We start from the raw sequence: 23128 nt of genomic DNA, 5'->3' as shown, positions 1-23128 counted from the left end.
CATGACCCGAGTCCCCCACAGAGCCAGCGGGTTGTGCTGCAGCTGAAGGGCCGCGTCAGCGAGCTGGAAGCAGAGCTGGCTGAGCAGCAGCATCTGCGGCAGCAGGCGGCCGACGACTGTGAGTTCCTGCGGGCAGAACTGGACGAGCTCAGGAGGCAGCGGGAGGACACCGAGAAGGCTCAGCGGAGCCTGTCTGAGATAGAAAGTGAGCAGTCGGTGGGGGCGGGGGCGGGCCCCGGGGGCAGGCACGGGCAGCAGAGCCCAGCTGGACTCAGGATGCGGCACAGAGGCTGGGTTAGGGTTAGGGTTAGGGTTAGGGTTAGGGTTAGGGTTAGGGTTAGGGTTAGGGTTGCACGTGCCTGTAGTCCCAGCTACTCTTGAGGCTGAGACAGGAGGATCACTTCAGCCCAGGAATTAAAGGCTGCAGTGAGCTGATTGCACCACCACACTCCGGCCTCTGTAACAGAGAGCCTTGTCTCTAAAAAATTTCAATTAAATTTTTTAAAAAGCTGAAAGCCCCCATAGAATAAATGCCATGTACGTAAGTGCTGAAGAGACATGAATCCCTGGCTTGATTATTTTTTTGTTTTGTTTTATTTTTTTGAGGTGGAGTCTCACTCTGTCACCCAGGCTGGAATGCAGTGGTGTGATCTGGGCTCACTGCAACCTCCACCTCCGAGGTGTAAGCGATTGTCCTGCCTCAGCCTCCCGAGTAGCTGGGATTACAGGCACACACCACCATGTCCAGCTGATCTTTGTATTTTTAGTAGAGATGAGGTTTCACCATGTTGGTCAGGCTGGTCTCGAACTCCTGACCTCAGGTGATCCACCCACCTTGGCCTCCCAAAGTGCTGGGATTATAGGCATAAGCCACCTCGCTTGGCCCCGGCTTGATTTTTAACTAGTTGAATTCTTTTTAAAGATGACTTCCTGGAGAAGTTTCTGTAAGTAGGACTTTCAAGGGAGAAAAGCATATATGCATTCCTAAATCAAAGGAGGATCTTTGGCCGGGCACAGTGGCTCATGCCTATAATCCTACTGAGGTGGGAGAATCGCCTGAGCCCAGGAGTTTGAAACTAGCCTGGGCAACATAGTGAGACCCCCATCTCTACAAAAATTAGCCAGGTGTGGTGGCATATGCCCATGAGCCCAGCTACTCAGGAGAATGGGGTGGGAGGATGGCTTGAGCCCAAGGAGGTCGAGGCTGCAGTGAGCAGTGATTGTGCCACTGCACCCCAGCCTGGGTGACAGAGCAAGACTGTCTCAAAACAAAACAAGGAGGATCTTCTAGGGACCCTGGCTCATTGCAAGGAGGGCAAGGGTCCCTGCTAGGGTAGACTCCTCACCTTGGTCCTTGGCAATACAGGGAAAGCTCAAGCCAATGAACAGCGATATAGCAAGCTAAAGGGGAAGTACAGCGAGCTGGTTCAGAACCACGCTGACCTGCTGCGGAAGGTAGGACCCTCAGCCCCCATCACCATCCTGCAGGCCCCGCCCCTCCGGGGAGAGAGTGGCTCAGGCCTGTGGCTTCCCCGCGGCCAGCAACCCCTACATTGATCTCTAAGGCATCGCCGTCATCTCGGGAACCACACCTTTTCAGGCTTCCTTGCTTCTGTGTCTTGGGCTCTGTCCTGCGTGCCAATCCCATGTAGGTCACCCACCTTCTTTATTGTTTTGTAAATACTTGAGCGTCAAGCATCTGAAGGTGATAGCTCTGTTCCGGCTCTGGGTAGGAAAGTGATTCCCGTGTCTGACTCCAGGGCGTGCACAGCCTGAGTGTGACTGTCCTAGAAGGAGGACGTCCTCTAAGCCTGGGATCTCCTGGTTCAAGACACTGTTCTTCTTTTGCAGAATGCAGAGGTGACCAAACAGGTGTCCGTGGCCAGACAAGCCCAGGTAGATTTGGAACGAGAGAAAAAAGAGCTGGAGGATTCGTTGGAGCGCATCAGTGACCAGGGCCAGCGGAAGGTGAATGGGAGGAGGAGCACTCGGGAAATGAGGGAGGGGGCTGTTGAGCTGGTGGCAGGGGCTTTGTGGCCTTCTGCTCCACGGGCAGTTCTGTGGGTCGGTTGGCATCACACAGCAGGGAGCACACCATGGTGGCCACACAGAACAGCAAGACACCATCCCCAGTGCATACACGAAGTAATAGAAGGACTCAAGTTGCCTGGGGTTAATCAGCAAAGGCTTTCCAAGGATGAGGCTGGAGGAGAGTTTGAGGAAAGGAAAACACATGGGTAGCAGAGAGAGAGGGATGAGCTTTTTTTTTTTTTTTTTTTTTTGAAACGGGGTCTCACTCTGTTGCCCAGGCTGGAGTGCAATGGCGTGATCTCAGCTCACTGCCACTTCCACCTCTTGGGTTCAAGCGATTCTCCTGCCTCAGCCTCCTGAGTAGCTGGGACTACAGGCACCCACCACCACGCTTGGCTAATTTTCGTATTTTTAGTAGAGACGGGGTTTCACCATATTGGCCAGGCTGGTCTCGAACGCCTGACATTGTGATCCATCCACCTCGGCCTCCCAAAGTGCTGGGATTACAGGTGTGAGCCACTGCGCCTGGCGGGGTGAGCATTATTTATAAAAACTTGAGAACAGGCTGGGCACAGTGGTTCCCACCTGGAATCCCAGTGTGCGGGAGGATGGCTTGAGGCCAGGAGTTCCAGGCCAGCCTGGGCAACAAAGTGAGACCTTGTGTCTACAAAAAATTAAGACATTGGCCAGGCACAGTGGCTCACACCTGTAATCCTAGCACTTTGGGAGGCTGAGGCAGGCAGATCACGGTCAAGAGATCGAGACTATCCTGGCCAACATGGTGAAACTCCATCTCTACTAAAAATACAAAAAATTAGCCAGGCGTGGTAGCGGGTGCCTGTAGTCCCAGCTACTTGGGAGGCTGAAGCAGGAGAATCGCTTGAACCCGGGAGGCAGAGGTTGCAGTGAGCAGAGATCACGCCACTGCACTCCAGCCTGGTGACAGAGTAAGACTTCATCTAAAAAAAAAAAAAATTTAAGAAATTAGCTGGGCATGGTAATGCATGCTTGTAGGCCCAACTACTTGGGATGCTAATGCAGGAGGATTGCTTGAGCCCAGGAGTTTCACACTGCAGTGAGCTGTGATCGTGCCACTGCACTTCAGCCTGGGCAACAGAGCAAGACAAAAAAAAATGTAAAAATTATCCAGGTGTAGCAGCATCTATGCCTGCAATCCTGGCTACTTAGGAAGCTGAGGTGGGAAAATTGCTTGAGCCCAGTTTGAGATCGAGGCTGCAGTGAGCTATGATCGCCCCTCTGCACCCCAGCCTGGGTGACAGAGCGAGACCTGTCTCTATTAAAAAAAAAAAAAAAAAAAGAGGCAGACACAATGGCTCACACCTGTAATCCCAACACTTTGGGAGGCTGAGGTGGGCAGATCACCTCAGGTCAGGAGTTCAAGACCAGCCTGACCAACATGGTGAAACCCCATCTCTACTAAAAATACAAAAAAATCAGCCAGGCATGGTGGTGCATGCCCGTAGTCTCAGCTACTTGGGAGTCTGAGGCAGGAGAATCACTTGAATCCAGGAGGCAGAGGTTGCAGTGAGCTGAGATCACACCACTGCGCTCCAGCCTGGGCAACAGAGCAAGACTCCATCTCAAAAAAAAAAAGAGACAGAGAGCACCATTGTGTTGGGGCAGGACCAACAGGCAGATCAGAGGCTTAGAGGTGGAGTTACAGATATCGGACAGATCAAACCAAATGTCATAGATTTAGAGGAGTGGCTTTCACAGTTTTCTGTGACCCCACATAAAAAACTACATCTGTCTCATGGAAATACAAGTAAGTTTCACCAAGCAATACTCATCCTTACTATGTGAATTCGTTTGGCTATTTTCTGTTCTATTTAATCCATGTTCTTAAATGTTAGCTGTGAATTTTTACTAAGGAGTCACAACCCACTCTTTGACAAACACCATCAAGAAATAAAAGAAAGAGTCATTTGGGGATGGCAAGGTGCTGTAGTTCAGCAATATACCAGCTGTTGGGATGCCTGAATTTAAGACCCAGTTTGCCTTTAGTATTACGGACTCAAGCATGACATTTGGGAAATTTTTCTAAAATTCCTTCCTGGAGGCCAGGTGCAGCGGCTCACACTTGTAATCCAAGCACCTTGGGAGGCCAAGGCCGGAGGATTGCCTGAGGTCAGGAGTTCGAGACCAGCCTAGCCAATGTGGTTAAACCCCGTCTCTACTAAAAATATAAAAATTAGCCAGGCATGGTGGCGCGTGCCCATAGTCCCAGCTGCTTGGGAGGCTGAGGCACAAGAATCTCTTGAACCTGGGAGGCAGAGGTTGCAGTGAGCCGAGACTGCACCACTGCACTCCAGCCTGGGCAACAACAGCGAGACTCCATCTCAAAAATAAATAAATAAATAATAAAAATACCTTCCTTGACATCCACATTTTCAGTATACTCTGGGGTCTCGCCTCCTCCTCCCATACCCTGCACTTTTTTGGGGGGTGTAACTTACATACAGTAGAGTTTACAGATCTCTTGTTGATCACTTGGGACATTTTTACATTTTTATATTCTTTGCCACTACCACCCAGATCAGAGTCCCTCTGTTTTTCTTCTCTTTCAGACTCAAGAGCAGCTGGAAGTTCTAGAGAGCTTGAAGCAAGAACTCGCCACAAGCCAACGGGAGCTCCAGGTTCTCCAAGGCAGCCTGGAAACTTCTGCCCAAGTAAATAGCTCCTTTCTTTTTTTTTTGTTTTTTGAGGTAGGGTCTTCTTCTGTCACCCAGGCTGGAATGCAGTGGTACGATCGCAGCTCACTGCAGCCTCCACCTCCCTGGGCTCAGGTGATCCTCCCCACTTAGCCCCCCAAGTAATTGGGACTACAGGCACACACCACTACACCTGACTAATTTTTGTATTTTCTTTGGTAGAGATGGGGTTTCACTATGTTGCCCAGGCTGGACTCGAGCTCCAGGGCTCAAGTGATCCTCCCACCTCAGCCTCCTAAAGTGCTGGGATTACAGACATGAGCCTTCATGCCTGGCCTCCTTTCTTGCCCCACCCCTGGCTTTGGCGTTGCTGTCATCCACCATCCTTGGCCTGGCCAAGTCAGCCCCAGCTGCAATCAGTGCGTCCTCGGGAGGGAATCAGAGTGGAAGGTTAAAGAGCCATCACCTTCCCAGTCCTTGCAACCCGGTGGTGGGTTGGACCTCTGGGAAGTAAGGACTATTTAACTCAACCAGCGTCTCCCACTTTCCTTGTGGTCACCTTTGCAGTCAGAAGCAAACTGGGCAGCCCAGTTCACTGAGCTAGAGAAGGAGCGGGACAGGCTGGTGAGTGGCGCAGCTCATAGGGAGGAGGAATTATCTGCTCTTCGGAAAGAACTGCAGGACACTCAGCTCAAACTGGCCAGCACAGAGGCAAGTCACGGACACGGACACGAGCGAGCACCTGTGAATTCCCACTGAGGGCCTCTGTGCATGCTTGGAGGCCGGGAGGACCCCGGGGCTGCTGAGAAGGGGTTTGGGGCCTTGGCCTGATTGTGCAGACACTCTATAGGTGTAATGCCAGCAGGCCCTGCATTGCCTGCAGAGCCCATGAGGGAAAGCAAACTGCGGTCTTTTTTGTATGAGAAGAGAAGTTTGGCATCTCCTCCCAGCCATGAGAAGTGGGAGCAGTGATCCATCCGCACAGCCTCTGTGGGCAGCCGCACACCCTGTGCACACAGTTAAAGCACCTTTCTCTGTCTCAAGCTCACTGGCTTGGACCTCATTGGCCATGACTTGAGTTAAGATGCTAACAGCCCCAGCCAGGTCATGCTGCTCAGGTTCATTATGGAGTCTAGGGCAGACTCTCACCTCCCTGGACCGTTTTTAGGAATCTATGTGCCAGCTTGCCAAAGACCAACGAAAAATGCTTCTGGTGGGGTCCAGGAAGGCTGCGGAGCAGGTGATACAAGACGCCCTGAACCAGCTTGAAGAACCTCCTCTCATCAGCTGCGCTGGGTCTGCAGGTACGCTTGCAATTGCCCAGCTGGCAGGGGCCAGGTCCTTACAGCCTGAGACTCTGTTGATGTTGAATCTTGTGATACTTAGCTCAGGTGCTCTCAGCCCAGCGGCATGTCAGCTTTACCTTAGGGGTGCCCAGATCAGTTACATTTGGAAACTCTGTGCATTAGGGCCTGTACACTAGTATTTTTTTCCCCCTTTTTGAGATAGGGTCTTACTCTGTTGCCCAGGCTGGAGTGCACTGCCGTGGCTCACTGCAACCTCCCCTTCCTGGGCTCATGCAATCCTCCCCACTCAGTCTCCCAAGTAGCTGGGACTACAGGCGTGCAACACCACGCCCAGCTAATTTTTGGTTTTGGTTGCTCAGACTGGTCTTGAAGAGCTGGGCTCAGGCTATCCACCCACCTTGGCCTCCCAAAGTGCTGGAATTACAGGCATGAGCCCCCATGCCTGGCCTTGGCTAATTTTTTAATTTTTGGTAGAGACGAGGTCTCACTATATTGCCCAGGATGGTCCCGAACTTCTGAACTCCCACCTTGGCCTCTCAAAGTGCTGGAATTGCAGGCATGAGACACCACGCCAGGCCCAGCAGTAGTATTTTCTAAAGCCCCCAGGTGTGATAGCCACTGCTTTAGACAGTGGGTCACGCTGATAAAACATCCACCAGGAGCAGACAATTCTGTGTTTCTCTAAGGAAAAAACTATGGTCTGAATCAAGAGGTGATTACTCATGAACTTCACGTCTAGGCAGGAAGCTTACCCACTAGGTAAGCTCCTCCATTCAGTGCTTAATGAACAAGGATGAAGCCAGCTATGAGAACTTGCTCTGACCTTGCCCCATATTCCCTCTCACAGATCACCTCCTCTCCACGGTCACATCCATTTCCAGCTGCATCGAGCAACTGGAGAAAAGCTGGAGCCAGTATCTGGCCTGCCCAGAAGGTAAGAATGGCCAAGGATAGTCTCTGTCATTAGTGACGGCGGGACAGGGTTCAGAAGCACCTGAATGCGGGGATAGTGAGAGCTCTCTCTGCATCAAGAAAGGCGTGTAGGTAACGCATAAAACAGGGGAGGAGAGGGTATGAAAGTGACACCATCAACCAGACCTGAGAAACTTCCCTTTCCAATCCTGGCAGACGTCAGTGGACTTCTCCATTCCATAACCCTGCTGGCCCACTTGACCAGCGATGCCATTGCTCATGGTGCCACCACCTGCCTCAGAGCCCCACCGGAGCCTGCCGACTGTGAGTACCAGGACATGAGGGGCTGTTCATGGACCAGGGGAGCAGGGGGCCTTTAAAAGTCTCTGTTGGGCTGGGCGCAGTGGCTCATGCCTGTAACCCCAGCACTTTGGGAGGCTGAGGCGGGCAGATCACTTTGAGGTCAGGAGTTCAAGAACAGCCTGGCCAATATGACAAAACGCCATCTCTACTAAAGATACAAAAATGATGGGCCGGATGCAATGGTTCATGCCTGTAATCGCCGTAACACTTTGGGAGGATGAGGCAGGCAGATCACCTGAGGTCAGGAGTTCGAGACCAGCCTGGCCAACATGGCGAAACCCCGTCTCTACTAAAAATACAAAAATTAGCCGGGCATGGTGGCGCACCTGTAATCCCAGGAGAATTGCTTGAACTCAGGAGGCGGAGTTTGCAGTGAGCCGAGATGGCGCCACTACACTCCAGCCTGGGCAACAAGAGCGAGACTCCGTCTCAAAAAAAAAAAAAGTGTCTATTGCCTTGTTTCTCCAGCACTGACCGAGGCCTGTAAGCAGTATGGCAGGGAAACCCTCGCCTACCTGGCCTCCCTGGAGGAAGAGGGAAGCCTTGAGAATGCCGACAGCACAGCCATGAGGAACTGCCTGAGCAAGATCAAGGCCATCGGCGAGGTACTTGTAGTAGTATGGTTGAGGAGCGTTGTTATTCTTCTGGGTGTGCATGCTGGTGAGCGCCCAAGGAATCGGTGATGCTCTGAGCTAGTTCTTTCTGCACTTACAACTTGATTCTAGAAACAAATTGTTAAAATTGGAAAATCTGGCCGGGTGCAGTGATGTATGCCTGTAATCCCAGCACTTTGGGAGGCCGAGTCAGGAGGATCACTTGAGGCTAGACGCGATGGCTCATGCCTGTAATGCCAGCACTTTGGGAGGCTGAGGTGGGCAGATCACTGGAGGTCAAGAGTTAGAGACCAGCCTGGCCAACAGGGTGAAACCCTGTCTCTACTAAAAATACAAAAATCAGCCCAGCATGGTAGTGTATGCCTATAATTCCAGGTACTGGGAGGCCGAGGCAGGAGAATTGCTTGAACCCAGGAGGCGGAGGTTGCAGTGAGCCGAGATCACGCCATTGCACTCCAGCCTGGGCATAAGAGCGAGATCTGTCTCAAAAAAAAAAAAAAAATAGGATCACTTGATCCCAGAAGTTTGAGACAGGCCTGGGCAACAAAATGAGACCCTGTCTCTTTAAAAATAAAAAAAAATTTAAAAAAAGGGAAAACCTCCTGAAGGACTTTCCAGCTATATTTAATTCACTGGCTGTTAGCTGAGAATCTACTATGTTGTCATCATTACACTAGGCAATATCAAAGAAGTATAGGCAGCTCCCCTGTCTCCGAGGATTTTTATCTAGATGGACAGGTAATACCCAAAATGGAAATAACACTGTATTCATTCATTTACTAAAGATGTAGTGGCCGAGCACAGTGGCTCACACCTGTAATCCCTGCACTTTGGGAGGCCAAGGCAGGAGGATCACTTGAGGCCAGGAGTTCAATATCAGCCTAGGCAACATAGTGAGACCTTGTCTCTACCAAATAAAAATTTTTTAAAAATTAGACAGGCATGATGTCACGCACCTGTACTCCCAGCTACTCGGGAGGCTGAGGCAGGAGGATCGCTTGAGCCCAGGAGTTGGAGGCCACAGTGAGCTATGATTGTGCCACTGCACTCCAGCCTGGGCAACAGAGTGAGACCCTGCCTCTGCTATAAATAAATAAATATGTCTTGTATACCAGAAATTGGGTTAAATGTACATAGGGACAGAGAAGACATGGACTCTATGGGAAAGAAAAATAAGAAAACCATTTCTATGAAGTACAATTTTTTTCCATTTTTTTCCCCAGTGTTATGAATTGGAATGTATTGGTTAAGACATGAGGATAGGGCCAGGCGTGGTGGCTCAACGCCTGTAATCCCAGCATTTTGGGAGGCTGAGACAGGTGGATCACCTGAGGTCAGCAGTTTGAGACCAGCCTGGCCAACATGGTGAAACCCCGTTTCTACTAAAAATACAAAAAATTAGCCAGGCATGATGGTGGGTGCCTGTAATCCCAGCTACTTAGGAGGCTGAGGCAGGAGAATCACTTGAACCTGGGAAGCTGAGGTTGCAGTGAGCTGAGATCGTGCCTTTGCACTCCAGCCTGGGTAACAAGAGCGAAACTCCACTCAAAAAATAAACAAATAAAAAATAAAAGCCATGAGGATAGAATGTCTAATTGGAGTTCCAGAAGAAGATAATAAAAAGACCACGTCCAGCCAAGGTGGATGGATCAATTGAGGCCAGGAATTTGAGACCAGCCTGGGCAACTTAGTGGCGCCCTCTCTCTACAACAAATTTAAAAATTGGCCAGGTGTGATGGTGAGCATTTGTGGTCCCAGCTACTCAGGGGGCTGAGGCAGGAGGATCACCTAAGCCTAGGAGCTCAAGATCGCGGTGAACCGTGATCGCACCACTGTACTCCAGCCTGGGTGACAGAGTAAGACCCTGTCTCTAAAAAGAAAAAATAAAAAGATCAGGGCCAGTTGTGGTGGCTCATGCCTGTGATCCCAGCACTTTGGGAGGCTGAGGTGGGCGGATCACCTGAGGCCAGGAGTTCGAGACCAGCCTGGTCAACATAATGAAACTCCATCTCTATTAAAAATACAAAATTAGTCAGGTGTGGTGGCTAATTTTGTAATCCCAGAGCACACCTATAATCCCAGCTACTTGAGAGGCTGAGGCAGGATAATCCGTTGAGCCCAGGAGGCGGAGGCTGCTGTGAGCCAAGATTGCACCATTGCACTCCAGCCTGGGTGACAGAGTGAGACACTGCCTCAAAAAAAAAAAAAAAAATTATCATCTTCATCTTTGCCTCCCTAAATAATAGAGTTAGTTTCACATGATATAGACTACAGGTAAATGGAATCCTACTGTATATATTCTTCTACAACTCACTTTTTCACTCCACATTCTGTGAAATTAATCTAAGAAGATACATTCATTTTCACTACTCTCTCATTATCTATCGTGTGAATATCGTTTAATTCATCTGTCTGTTCTCTTGGTGATGGACATTTGGGTTATTTCCAGTTTGGGTTGTTATTAATTTGCCCCTATGATCATACATGCACACATGTCAGTTTCTCTAGAGTATATACGTAGAATCAGAATTACTAGGTATTAGGATGAATCTCACACATAGAATGTTGAGTGAAAAATCAAGTCATGGAAAAATATATACAGCAGGATTCCTTTTATATAAAAAGACTCAAACATTCAAACTTAACAATATATTGTTTAGGGATGCATCTATATGGAGTTAAAAAATAGTAATAATAAGACAGGCCAGGCATAGTGGCACATGTCTGAAAATCCCAGAACTTTGGGAGGCTGGAGTGGGAGGATCACTTGAGGCCAGGAGTTTGATACAGCCTGGGCTACAAAGCAAGACTCTGACTCTACAAAAAAGTTTAAAAGTTAGCAGAGCCTAGTGGTGTGTGCCTGTTGTCCCAGCTACTCAGGAGGCTGAGGCAGGAGGATCACTTGAGCCCAGGAGTGGGAAGCTGCAGTGAGCTATGATCGCACCACTGCACTCCAGCCTGGGCAACAGGCTTTTATTTTTTGTCTTAAAAAAATAAAAATAAAATAAGACACGACAACCACTCTCTTGAATTCTGTGTCTCTTGGGATAGAAGGCAGGGAGGAAGGGAGGTAGAATTAGGGCACATACAAGTACAAATAGGATCCCAAAGGTATTGATGTTTCTTATGGCATTCCTTGAGTTTTAAGTTGGGTGGTGGATAACATGCATCTTTATTCTTATCCTTCGAACCATTCATATATATTTTATACCATAGTATGTATAATACATCATGTTTTAAAAATCATAGGCTTTGCTGTTTGTCAGACCTTAGTTCAAATCCCTGCCCTGCCATTTGTTAGCATAATTGTGGTCAAAACATTCTACCTTTTATCCCCAGCTTCCTATCTGCATAGTAGGAATAATACCTGCCTCATATGATCGCTGTGGAAGCGAAGTTAAGTCAGGGTCAAAGTGGAAGATACCATCTGTATTTGAAAAAGTTGTAGGCCAGGTGTAGTAACTCAGTCCCAGCACATTGGGAGGCGAAGACGGGAGGATCACTTGAGCCCAGGAATTCAAGACCAGCCTGGGCAACATAGTGAGACCCCGTCTCTATTAAAAAAAAAAAACAATTAGCCGGGCTTGGTGGTGCACCCCTGTACTCCCAGCTACTCTGGTGGTAGAGGTGGGAGGATTGCTTGAGCCTGGAAGGTCGAGGCTGCAGTGAGCTATGATCATGCCACTGCACTCCATCTTTGGTGACAGAGCAAGACTCTGTCTCAAAAAAATCAAAAATTAGGTCCAGGCATGGTGGCTTACACCTGTAATCCCAGCACTTTGGGAGGCCGAGGCAGGAGGATTACCTGAGGTCAGGAGTTCGAGACCAGCCTGGGCAAAATAGTGAAACCTATCTCTACTAAAAATATGAAAATTGGCCGGGCATGGTGGCACAAACCTGCAATCCCAGCTACTTGGGAGGCTGAGGCAGGATAATCCCTTGAGCCCGGGAGGCAGAGGCTGCAGTGAGCCGAGATTGTGCCACTGTACTCCATCCAGCCTGGGCAACAGATTGAGATTCTGTCTTGAAAAAAAAAAAAAGAAAAAAAACAGAAAGAAAGAAAGAAAAAGAAAAAATTGTAAAAAATACCTCCTGTGTAGCTAGTACAATTGACACTGCACAACTAAGGGACTGGGGTCTTAGTGGTGGCGGAATGGCCTTGCAGGGGGAGGCAGCGATGGCATTCTGGAAGGAGGTGGATCCTGAGTGAGGAGGAGCATGAGGTTCCAGAGTTCGTGTCACAGAGAGGACAAGATGGGGTCTACGAAAGACCCCCCCACAAGCCCCGTGGCTTGCAGAATGTGTTTGCTGGGTGGCCTCCTGCCTCTGCCATCTTGTAAGGGTTACAGATGGCAGAGGAGAAGAGAGAGGAGGCCCCAGGGTCAGTTCAGCCTTTGTGATGTGTTCACAGGAGCTCCTGCCCAGGGGCCTGGACATCAAGCAGGAGGAGCTGGGGGACCTGGTGGACAAGGAGATGGCGGCCACTTCAGCTGCTATTGAAACTGCCACGGCCAGAATAGAGGTAGGAGGTTCCTGCAGGATCTCCTGAAACGATGCCTTTGCAGCTGCCTTTCTGCAACACTGCTCATTAGACATGTCACAGTCGTTCATTAAGGCCATGGCGACCCCCTAAGACAGAAACCAGAATTTGCCAGGCACAGTGGCTCATGCCTGTAACCCCAGCACCTTGGGAGGATCACTTGAGTCCAGGAGTTTGAGACCAGCCTGGACATCATAGCAAGACCCCATCTCTACAAAAAATAAAATAATTAGCTGGGCATGGTGTTGCATGCTTACAGTCCCAGCTACTCCAGAGGCTGCAGGAGGATCACTTGAGCCCAGGAATTGGAGGCTACAGTGAGCCACGATTGCACCACTGCACTCTAGCCTGGGTGAGAGAGTGAGACTCTGTAAAAATGTTTTTAAATTGTAAAAAAAAAAAAAAGAGAGAGAGAGAGACCAAAATCTGAACTCGCTAGTTTTTCTGAGTGATAGAAAATGAGAAGGTTCTCATGAGAGAAGGTAATCAGTTTCCTCAAGAATCAGATACTTTGGTGTCAGAACAACCTGGGTTCTGGCCGGGCGTGGTGGCTCACGCCTGTATTCCCAGCACTTTGGGGGGCTGAGGCAGGCAGATCATGAGGTCAGGAGGACAACATGGTGAAACCCGGTCTGTACTAAACATACAAAAATTAGCTGGGCATGGTGGCGCGTGCCTGTAATCCCAGCCACTCGGGAGGCTGAGGCAGGAGAATCGCTTGAACCCAGGGAGCGGAGGTTGCAGTGAGCCGAGATCGCACCACTCACTCCAGCCTGGGTGACAGAGTGAGACTCCATCTCAAAACAAAACAAAACAAAAAGACACGGATCACAGAGCCAGCCCACTGCAGTGCACTCCCCCTGAATAGATTAGAGTCTGGATTCTTTTTCTGACTCTCTCAAGGATGTGGGCAGGGACTTGGGGACTTCCAGATTCAGGTTTCCCAGCTACCACATGATGTTGGACTGAAAGTATAGTAGGACATTAGTGGATCCTTAATATTCAAGGCACATTTAGAAACCATGCTTCTTTTTCACAGGAGATGCTCAGCAAATCCCGAGCAGGAGACACAGGAGTCAAATTGGAGGTGAATGAAAGGTCAGTCTGAGCGGCACGGTGGGACCTAGGGGAGCAGGATCCGTCTTCCTGACATTGGGCTATACTTTGCATACTTATTAGGGAATTAGAGGAGAGCAGTAGCAGCCACAGGGAAGGGCTGAGTTGATGTAATCATCAATGACAGTATTAATGATGACAGCAATATTGCTGTTTCACTATATAAGAAAAGAAACCCCGGGCTGGCGCGGTGGCTCACACCTGTAATCCCAGCACTTTGGGAGGCTGAGGGAGGATCACCTGAGGTCGGGAGTTCGAGACCAGCCTGCCCAATGTGGTGAAAAATCGTCTTTACTAAAAATACAAAAATTAGCCAGGTGTGGTGGTGCATGCATGTAGTCCCAGCTACTTGGGAGGCTGAGGCAGGAGAATCACTTGAACCCGGGAGGTGGAGGTTGCAGTGAGCCAAGATTGTGCATCTGCATTCTAGCCTGGGCAGCAGAGCAAGACTGTCTCAAAAAAGAAGAAAAGAAGCCCTAGGAATCACAACTTCACTATTCCTTACGATGGAGACCCACAATTAGATCTCTCTCACTCCCCAGCCTTTCCTTCGGTGCCTCCCCGCAGAATGTTCCAGCAATCTCAGCACGCTTCTTACCTCCCTTCCCCATTCCAAGCTTGCCTTTGGCTAGGAGTGGGGAAGAAAACCGTTGTGTTCATTGATCTTGGATCTTGGTCTCAGTGTATCCCCGACTTGTTTGTTTGTTTGTTTGTTTGGCAGGATCCTTGGTTGCTGTACCAGCCTCATGCAAGCTATTCAGGTGCTCATCGTGGCCTCTAAGGACCTCCAGAGAGAGATTGTGGAGAGCGGCAGGGTGAGCGTGGGTGTGGGCCCTCGGTAGGAAGAGGAGGCATTGGTGACAGACTCCCGCTCCACCGGACTCTGTGATGCTGCCATCTTGCTCTGTGTGTCCACCTGAGCACAGAGCTGCCACTCCTGTAGACATCAGCAGAGGCCCTGGGGAGAAGTCAGAGCTCTAGGACCTCCCCAGAGGGTGGCCAGGCGTGTGTCCCAACTCCAGCTCCCTTCGCACAGGCAGACATTGTTGGAACTTGCTGTGGGAGCCCCGCTTACACTGCAAACCTGGGTACTCTGAGGGAGACATGAGGACTTTTGCAAACGAAGCAGGTCCTGAATGCCAGCTTGAGACTGGCTTTTCACGGGGAGCTCGGCCTTGTCCGTTTCCAACAGCAGAGTCAACTTGCCCTTACAAATAGACTCTGCTGTCAGCCTCTTATCAACGCATCACTTCGTGGTCTCATACCTTTGCTGGGATTATCGTCATGTTGTTTTTTTCTCATTTCCCCGTATGCTGCCGCAGCTTGGGAGGCGTAAGTCCAGGGAGGGGTTAATGAGCCTGAGAGCAGTGCCATAAAGCAAGCAGCCAGGCCTGCTTTGCTGGTGCCTTTTATCTTCCTGAGAGCTGATGTTTTCTGTTTCTAAAATAGAAAGATGGACTGGAAAGGATTATCTGCAGATTCTCAGACCATCAGACACTTCCAAAGCATAAAAACATTTTTCAAATCCAAGTAGAAATATATTTTTTTAATGTATTCACTGTGTAGTCTCCTTTTTTTTTGGCAAATTGCAGAGTGGCTAGACTCTTTTCAGATCATAACTTATTCATATGAGAATATTTATTCTTACATATACAATACAGAAATGTCATGGTATGGTAGAAATGCTACAGGCTTTGGAGTCAGAAAAGCCCAAGATTTACTTCCATTTATTTCCTGCATGACCTTGGGAAAAGTCTTTTTGTTTGTTGTTTTGTTGTTTTGGGTTTTTTGTTTGTTTGTTTGTTTGCTTTTGAGACTGAGTCTCGCTCTGTCGCCAGACTAGAATGCAGTGGTGCAATCTCGGCTCACTGCAACCTCTGCCTCCTGGGTTCAAGTGATTCTCCTGCCTCAGCCTCCCGAGTAGCTGGGACTACAGGCGCACACCACCACACCCAGCTAATTTTTGTATTTTTAGTAGAAACCGAGTTTCACCATGTTAGACAGGATGGTCTCAATCTCTTGACCTCGTGATCTGCCCACTTTGGCCTCGCAAAGTGCTGGGATTACAGGTGTGAGCCAGGGTTTTGTTTTGTTTTGTTTGAGACAGAATCTCGCCGTGTTGCTCAGGCTAGAGTGCAGTGACGCGATCTCAGCTCACTGCAACCTCTGCCTCCTAGGTTCAAGTGATTGTCCTGCCTCAGCCTCCTGAGTAGCTGGGATCACAGGCACCCACCACCATACCCAGCCAATTTTTGTATTTTTAATAGAGACAGGGTTTCACCATGTTGCCCAAGCTGGTCTTGAACTCCTGACCTCAAGTGATCCACCTGCCTCAGCCTCCCAAAGTGCTGGGATTACAGGCGAGCACCACTGCACCCAGCCAGAAAAGCCATTTTGGTCTCTGAATCTTCTTCTTTTTTGTAAAATGGGAATACTAATGCTTATGTCTCAGAGTTACTATGAGGATGATTTGGGATAATATATGTATAAAAGCACTTGCCATATAGTACATGCTCAATAAAAGGTGGCTATTACTATTTTTTATTTCCCTAGAGTACAGCATCCCCTAAAGAGTTTTATGCCAAGAACTCTCGATGGACAGAAGGACTCATCTCAGCCTCCAAGGCTGTGGGCTGGGGAGCCACTGTCATGGTGTAAGTATCCATTGGTACCAAGGCTCCTCCCATGACCCCTCTTCCATTGATCCACTCCAAACAATAGCTAAGGAGGGAAAAAAAAAAAAATCTGTCCCTTAGAAATAAACTATTGATCAGGAAGTCAATAGGACTGAGTTTACAAGGGAGCCTGGCTCTCCCAGGGGACACAGGGCAGGCAGCCTCCCCTCCCTGTTTAGCCAAGGGGGATGGGGTGGTCTGGAGGTGGGATTGTGGAGGAGTTGCAGCTCATTTGCCCATAACTTAGTCCCTCTTGTCGTTTTCCATCAGGGATGCAGCTGATCTGGTGGTACAAGGCAGAGGGAAATTTGAGGAGCTAATGGTGTGTTCTCATGAAATTGCTGCTAGCACAGCCCAGCTTGTGGCTGCATCCAAGGTAGGACCTGTGCTGGACCTCCTAGGACCCTGGAAGGCCTGGTTAGAGAGTACTAGGCTAGGTTAAAGAGTACTTGGCTGCGTTAGCCATTACTTGGGTGAGTTAGAGAGTACTTGGCTAGGTTAGATGGCACTTGGCTAGGTTAGACGGTACTTAGCTAGGTTAAAGGGTACTAAGGGGTTAGAGAGTACTTGGCTAGGTTAGGTGGTACTTGGTTAGGTTAGATGGTACTTGGCAAGGAGTTAGAGAGTACTTGACTAGGTTTGATAGTACTTGAATGATGGGATGGAACTGGCCCTGAGAACAGATGATTTATGCAGGGCCCAGGTGGATTCGATTCCAAATAAAAATTCAGCCTCTTAAGGATCCCATACCATCCTCTTACAGAGGCTTTTTTTTTTTTTTGAGACAGAGCCTTGCTCTGTCACCCAGGCTGGAGTGCAGTGGCGTGATCTCAGCTCACTGCAACCTCTGCCTCCCAGGTTCAAGCGATTCTCCTGCCTCAGCCTCCCAAGTAGCTAGGACTACAGGCACGTGCCACCACACCCGGCTAATTTTTTGTATTTTTAGTGGAGACGGGGTTTCACCGTGTTAGCCAGGATGGCCTCGATCTCCTGACCTCGTGATCCACCTGCCTCAGCCTCCCAAAGTGCTGGGATTACAGGTGTGAGCCACCACACCTGGCCTTAGAGGCCTTTCATGTGACAGCGAGGAACGTCTGTACCCAGTCTGTACCCAGGTGCATCACACATGTCCCTCGTGGCTTTCCTCATATCTGTTACAAGTGGCGTTAGAGAGTCCCAGCAATGCCAACTTCCAATTAGCAGTCCTGGCATTCAAGAAACACTCGAATAAGGAATAGGTTGGCATCATAAACAGGTTACCTGGCTTGGCTCTGAGATTCTACAACCCCTCTTTATTAGTGTTCAAATTTGAATCAGGCCAGGCACGATGGCTCACTCCTGTAATCCCAGCACTTTTAGGAGGCCTGAGGTCGGGAGTTCAAGACCAGCCTGGCCAACATGGTGAAATCCAGTTTCTACTAAAAATACAAAAAATTAGCCGGGTGTGGTGGCGGGCACTTATAATCCCAGCTACTTGGGAGGCTGAGGCAGGAGAATCGCTTGAACCTGGGAGGCGGAGGTTGCATTGAGCTAAGATCATGCCATTGCACTCCAGCCTGAGCAACAAGAGCAAACTCTGTCTAAAAAAAAAAAAAATTATTTTTTGAATCAATATCATCAATGCCCCCAACTAATTCTCATGTAAAGCTGGTGCCCCAAATCCTTTTAAAAGTTTCACAGTATCCCAGAGTGTTCTTTATTTGTCCTTATTTTCTGGTCATCCCAAATTGGTTTCCACAACTGGGCACATTGTCCAAATAAGTGATAATGCTTAGAGTTTGGAAGCTACCAAGCAAAAAAGCCAGGAATAATTTTTTATATGATAGATATTTCAGGAGCTGACTACAGGCAGCAGATTTTGAGAAGCTGATTGGTGATTGCCGTTTGGCCCACATATCTTTGCTAAGAACCATCAGAGCAATTATCTGATTCAGGCCTCATTGCTCCAGGTGTTGTGTGAACCTAAATTTGCTTTGTCCTGGTAGGTGAAAGCTGATAAGGACAGCCCCAACCTAGCCCAGCTGCAGCAGGCCTCTCGGGGAGTGAACCAGGCCACTGCCGGCGTCGTGGCCTCAACCATTTCTGGCAAATCACAGATTGAAGAGACAGGTAGCCTTTCCAAAGGGACCCTTTTCTTATCCACCCTGTTGAGCTCTTCTCTGCATCCTTCCCTGTGCCCAACCAAATCCCACAGGACTGTGTCTAAATTCTTTCATATTTTTCATCTTTTTATTTTATTTTTTCTTTATTTCTGTTTTTGAGACAGGGTCTCACTCTGTCGCCCAGGCTGGAGTGCAGTGGTACGATCTCTGCTCACTGCAACCTCCACCTCCCTGGTTCATACGATTCTCCTGCCTCAGCTTCCCGAGTAGCTGGGATTACAGGCGCCCGCCACCGCACCTGGCTAATTTTTGTATTTTTAGTAGAGACGGGGTTTTACCGTGTTGGCCAAGCTGGTCTCGAGCTCCTCACCTCAGGTGATCCGCCCTGCTTGGCCTCCCAAAGTTTGCTGGGATTATAGGTGTGAGCCACCGCACCCTGACTTTTTTTTTTTTTTTTTGAGACAGAGTCTTGCTCTTGTCACCCAGGCTGGAGTGCAATGGCTCAATCTTGGCTCACTACAACCTCCGCCTCCAGGGTTCAAGTGATTCTCCTGCCTCAGCCTCCCAAGTAGCTGGAATTACAGGTGCCTACCACCGCACCTGGCTAATTTTTGTATTTTTAGTAAAGACGGGGTTTCACCATGTTGGACAGGCTGGTCTCAAACTCCTGACCTCGTGATCCACCCACCTCAGCCTCCCAAAGAGCTAGGATTACAGGAGTGAGCTGCCATGTCCGGCCCCCTCAGTTACTTTCATGCAGTGTTGACAAATGGCAAGCCAGGCGTTTCCACAGAGCACTGGCATAGGCTGCCTCTCAGGTGCCAGTCAGCCAGGGTAGAATTTGATAAGACCTTCTTGTTTCCATCCTTGCAGACAACATGGACTTCTCAAGCATGACGCTGACACAGATCAAACGCCAAGAGATGGATTCCCAGGTGAGAGCTCCATCTGTAAGTCTAGATAGCCTCTATTGCCTAGACATGGACTCTAAATATTATTCCCACGGAGAAAAGCCAGAGGGAAATGAACACAGGTGCACCTACTAACCCAAGACTGAATGTAAATCTTGCTGGAAGAAACAGTGGAGGTAGAGAAGGTGATTAGTGAAGATCAGAATCCTTGTTTTTTTTCTGTTTGTCTTCTTTTGTTTTTTTTCTTTTTTGAGATGGAGTCTCGTCCTGTTGCCCAGGCTGGAGTGCAGTGGCGTGATCTCGGCTCACCGCACTCTCCACCTCCCAGGTTCAAGCAATTCTTCTACTTCAACCTCCCAAGTAGCTGGGATTACAGACGTGCGTCACCACACCCAGCTAATTTTTTTTTTTTTTTTTTTTTTTTTTTTGAGACAGAGTCTTGCTCTGTCACCCAGGCTAGAGGGCAGTGGTGTGATCTCAGCTCACTGCAAGCTCCTCCTCCCGGGTTGATGCCATTCTCCTGCCTCAGCCTCTCCAAGTAGCTGGGACTACAGGCGCCCGCCACCACGCCCGGCTAATTTTTTGTATTTTTAGTAGAGACGGGGTTTCACCATGTTAGCCAGGATGGTCTCGATCTCCTGATCTCGTGATGTGCCCACCTCGGCCTCCCAAAGTGCTGGGATTACAAGCATGAGCCACTGCGCCCGGCCTTAATTTTTTATTTTTAATAGAGATAAGGTTTCACCATGCTGGCCAGGCTGGTCTCAAACTCCTGACCTTGTGATCTGCCCACCTGGGCCTTCTAAAGTGCTGGGATTACAGGCATGAGCCACCAGCCCTTTTTTTTTTAAAATAAGATAGAGACGGGGTCTCACTATGTTGCCCAGGCTGGTCTCAACTCCTAGCCTCACACAACCCTCCTGCCTCAGCCTCCCCAAGGGTTGGGATTACAGGCATGAGCCGCCATGCCCAGCCAAGATTAGACTCTTAACTCTTGCCCACTAATCTTGGACTAACGTTCCTCTAAATGTTATCCAGGATCTCTTAGTATCCACAAACTTTTTTTTTTTTTTTTTTTTTTTTTTTTTGAGACGGAGTCTCGCTCTGTCACCCAGGCTGGAGTGCAGTGGCGCGATCTCGGCTCACTGCAAGCTCCGCCTCCCGGGTTCACGCCATTCTCCTGCCTCAGCCTCTCCGAGTAGCTGGGACTACAGGCGCCCGCCACCACGCCCGGCTAATTTTTTGTATTTTTAGTAGAGACGGGGTTTCACCGTGGTCTCGATCTCCTGACCTTGTGATCCGCCCGCCTCGGCCTCCCAAAGTGCTGGGATTACAAGCGTGAGCCACCGCGCCCGGCCACAAACTTAATAGTCTTACTATAAACACTGTTTTAGACTTCTAGTATGAATTATTTGCATATGACTTTTAGTTTTAAAAGAGAAAATCCTTTTAACTCATCAAAGGCAATGCTATTATTTCTCTCTGTTGTTCTATAAAGTCATACCATGTAAAATAGGTATGAGCGAGATCCTTTAAAAAAAAATTGACATAATTTTTCTAGAATAACTGGTCATCAGTCTTGGGATGAATTTCAAATTGGAATCGTTAAAGTACTCCAAGATGTGTCACTCCGCATTTTTTTTATTTTTTTGAGTCAGGGCCTTGCTCTGTTCCCCAGGCTGGAGTGCAGTGGTGCAATCACAGCTCACTGCAGCCTCAAACTCCTGGGCTCAGGTGGATCCTCCCACCTCAGCCTCCTGAGTAGCTGGGACTACCGGTGCCCACCACCATGCCCAGCTAATTTTTCCTTCTTTTTTTTTTTTTTTTTTTTTTTGTGAGACCGAGTCTTGCTCTGTTGCCTAGGCTGGAGTGAGTACAATGGCACAATCTTGGTTCACTGCAACCTCTGCCTTCCAGATTCAAGCGATTCTCCCACCTCAGCCTCTGAAGTAGCTGGAATTACAGACATGCACCATCATGCCTGGCTAATTTTTGTATTTTTAGTAGAGACAGGGTTTCACCATGTTGGCCAGGCTAGTCTCAAACTCCTGACCTCAGGCAATCCACCCAGAGCCTTTGCTCTGGCTGTTTCTTCTGCCTGGAATATTCTTCTCCAGGTTTCCAGACAGCTGAGCTCTTAAGGCCATGTAAGCTGAAAAATGACTTTCTGAGAATAGACTTGGCTGACTATTTGTAGGCTTTATCCTATCTCCCTGTGTCATTTCTTTACAATGTGATCTTTCTTCTTCATTTGTTTGTCTCTTCCCTCTACAGGGTAAGCAGGGACTTTGTCTGTTTACCACTATGTCTGCAGCACCTATAACAGCCTGGGGTACATGATCAGTGTTCAGCAAATATTCCTTTTTTTTTTTTTTTTTTTTTTTTGTTTGGCTGTTGTTGCCCAGGCTGGAGTGCAATGGCACAATCTCAGCTCATTGCAACCTCTGCCTCCTGGTTTCAAGCAATTCTTCTGCCTCAGCTTCCCAAGTAGGTGGGATTATAGGCATGCACCACCACACCTGGCTAATTTTGTATATTTTTAGTAGAGACGGGGTTTCATCATGTTAGTCAGGCTAGTCTCAAACTCCTGACCCCAGGTGATCCACCCACGTTGGCCTCCCAAAGTGCTGGGATTACAGGCATAAGCCACTATGCCTGGCCAGCAAATATTCCTTGAATTAGGAAATAAAATAAATTACATTAATGAGAAGTAGAGCTAGACAAGATCACCCTTTCCTTTATAGTAAGATTTTCCATGCTTTTTCCTGTAGCAGTAATAAGCCTAAGTTGCACAAATACCTGAAAGATATCAGAACCATCATATTTGGTTCCTACCTGGGTTTCCAGGGAACTGGGATTGAAGAAGGGTTACAACTAGATTGGTACTCACCATACAGTTAGGCTAAATATTAGAGTTGTTTTAAGATAGTGATTTATCAGAGGAACAGAAGAGAAACCCACCTACCATTTAGGCATTTGTAAAGCATCATTCACTTCCAGTAGAAGATCACAGTGAGTAAAGCATAAGAGCTACTGGGATAGAGAAATGCATGGGAGAATGGAAAAATTAGAGAAAAGAAGAGAATTGAAATTGAGGGCCGGATAAAGTATGGAAACAGGGTGAATAATATGGAAGAAGAAGAATTCACAATGCAGCAGAAAGGGAGTAATCAAAATAAGACAGATGTAGGCTGGGCATGGTGTTTCATGCCTGTAATCTCAGCACTTTGGGAGGCCAAGACAGGAGGATCTCTTGAGGCCAGGAGTTCACTACCAGCCTGGGCAGCAGAGCAAGACCCCATTTCTATAAAAAAAAAATAAATAAAAATTAAATCTCAGAGAGCTGATCAAGAGAAAATCTCACTTACTTTCCCTTACAGGTTAGGGTGCTAGAGCTAGCAAATGAATTGCAGAAGGAGCGTCAAAAACTGGGAGAGCTTCGGAAAAAGCACTACGAGCTTGCTGGTGTTGCTGAGGGCTGGGAAGAAGGTAAGCTGACTCCAAGGATGGGCACTAACCCACAGCAGCGAGGGGAAGCTGTGTGGCCAGGGCCTTCCCCTAGAATGGAACAGAACAAGGAATCCACCAGATCGGCGGCTTCTTCCTTCTCTTCTCTCCTCATGGAATCCGTTTTCTCTTCCGTTGTAAATAACCTTTAAGCCTAACTTTGGGTGAAATTACGGTGAATTGAAAGCTTTTGTTGTCACCTTTTAAGACCTAAACATTGATCATAACTCACTCACTGCCATTCCTTCCCAGGCCCAGCAAGCTTTGCCAACTCCCTGGGAATTTAGTTTCTGGCCAGCAGAGAGCTGAAAAATGAATAAATAGTGGTCAGTCGAGATCTGGCAGACAGGGACAAGTGAATTACAAGGTTCTGACTAT

The 23128-nt window shown here is 48.5% G+C and overlaps 2 protein-coding genes across 16 annotated transcripts in view; one reads left to right on the top strand and one right to left on the bottom strand.

The window, feature by feature from the left end:
• LOC129490683 (putative STAG3-like protein 4) overlaps positions 1–23128 on the bottom strand; it is a 104270-nt gene that overhangs the window by 68238 nt on the left and 12904 nt on the right. The gene's annotated exons all lie outside the window — the stretch shown is intronic.
• LOC129489781 (huntingtin-interacting protein 1-like) overlaps positions 1–23128 on the top strand; it is an 87733-nt gene that overhangs the window by 58965 nt on the left and 5640 nt on the right. For 12 of the 15 annotated variants that reach the window (XM_063646343.1, XM_063646341.1, XM_055292883.2 and 9 more), the window contains 17 exons: positions 22–205; positions 1367–1455; positions 1852–1968; positions 4620–4721; positions 5271–5414; positions 5872–6007; positions 6858–6944; positions 7139–7246; positions 7754–7890; positions 12311–12421; positions 13479–13537; positions 14277–14370; positions 16109–16209; positions 16501–16606; positions 18216–18339; positions 19206–19267; positions 22624–22732. In XM_063646343.1, the coding sequence (XP_063502413.1) occupies positions 22–205; positions 1367–1455; positions 1852–1968; positions 4620–4721; positions 5271–5414; positions 5872–6007; positions 6858–6944; positions 7139–7246; positions 7754–7890; positions 12311–12421; positions 13479–13537; positions 14277–14370; positions 16109–16209; positions 16501–16606; positions 18216–18339; positions 19206–19267; positions 22624–22732 (1870 nt within the window). The remainder of the gene's footprint in view (positions 1–21; positions 206–1366; positions 1456–1851; positions 1969–4619; positions 4722–5270; positions 5415–5871; positions 6008–6857; positions 6945–7138; positions 7247–7753; positions 7891–12310; positions 12422–13478; positions 13538–14276; positions 14371–16108; positions 16210–16500; positions 16607–18215; positions 18340–19205; positions 19268–22623; positions 22733–23128) is intronic. The other 3 variants (XM_063646348.1, XM_063646347.1, XM_063646349.1) reach the window with 2 other exon arrangements.

The sequence above is a fragment of the Symphalangus syndactylus genome, chromosome 9, assembly GCF_028878055.3.
Source record: "Symphalangus syndactylus isolate Jambi chromosome 9, NHGRI_mSymSyn1-v2.1_pri, whole genome shotgun sequence".
NCBI classification, from domain to species: domain Eukaryota; kingdom Metazoa; phylum Chordata; class Mammalia; order Primates; family Hylobatidae; genus Symphalangus; species Symphalangus syndactylus.
Note: the sequence above shows the minus strand (reverse complement) of the source record. Positions and strands in the feature narration are given on the sequence as shown.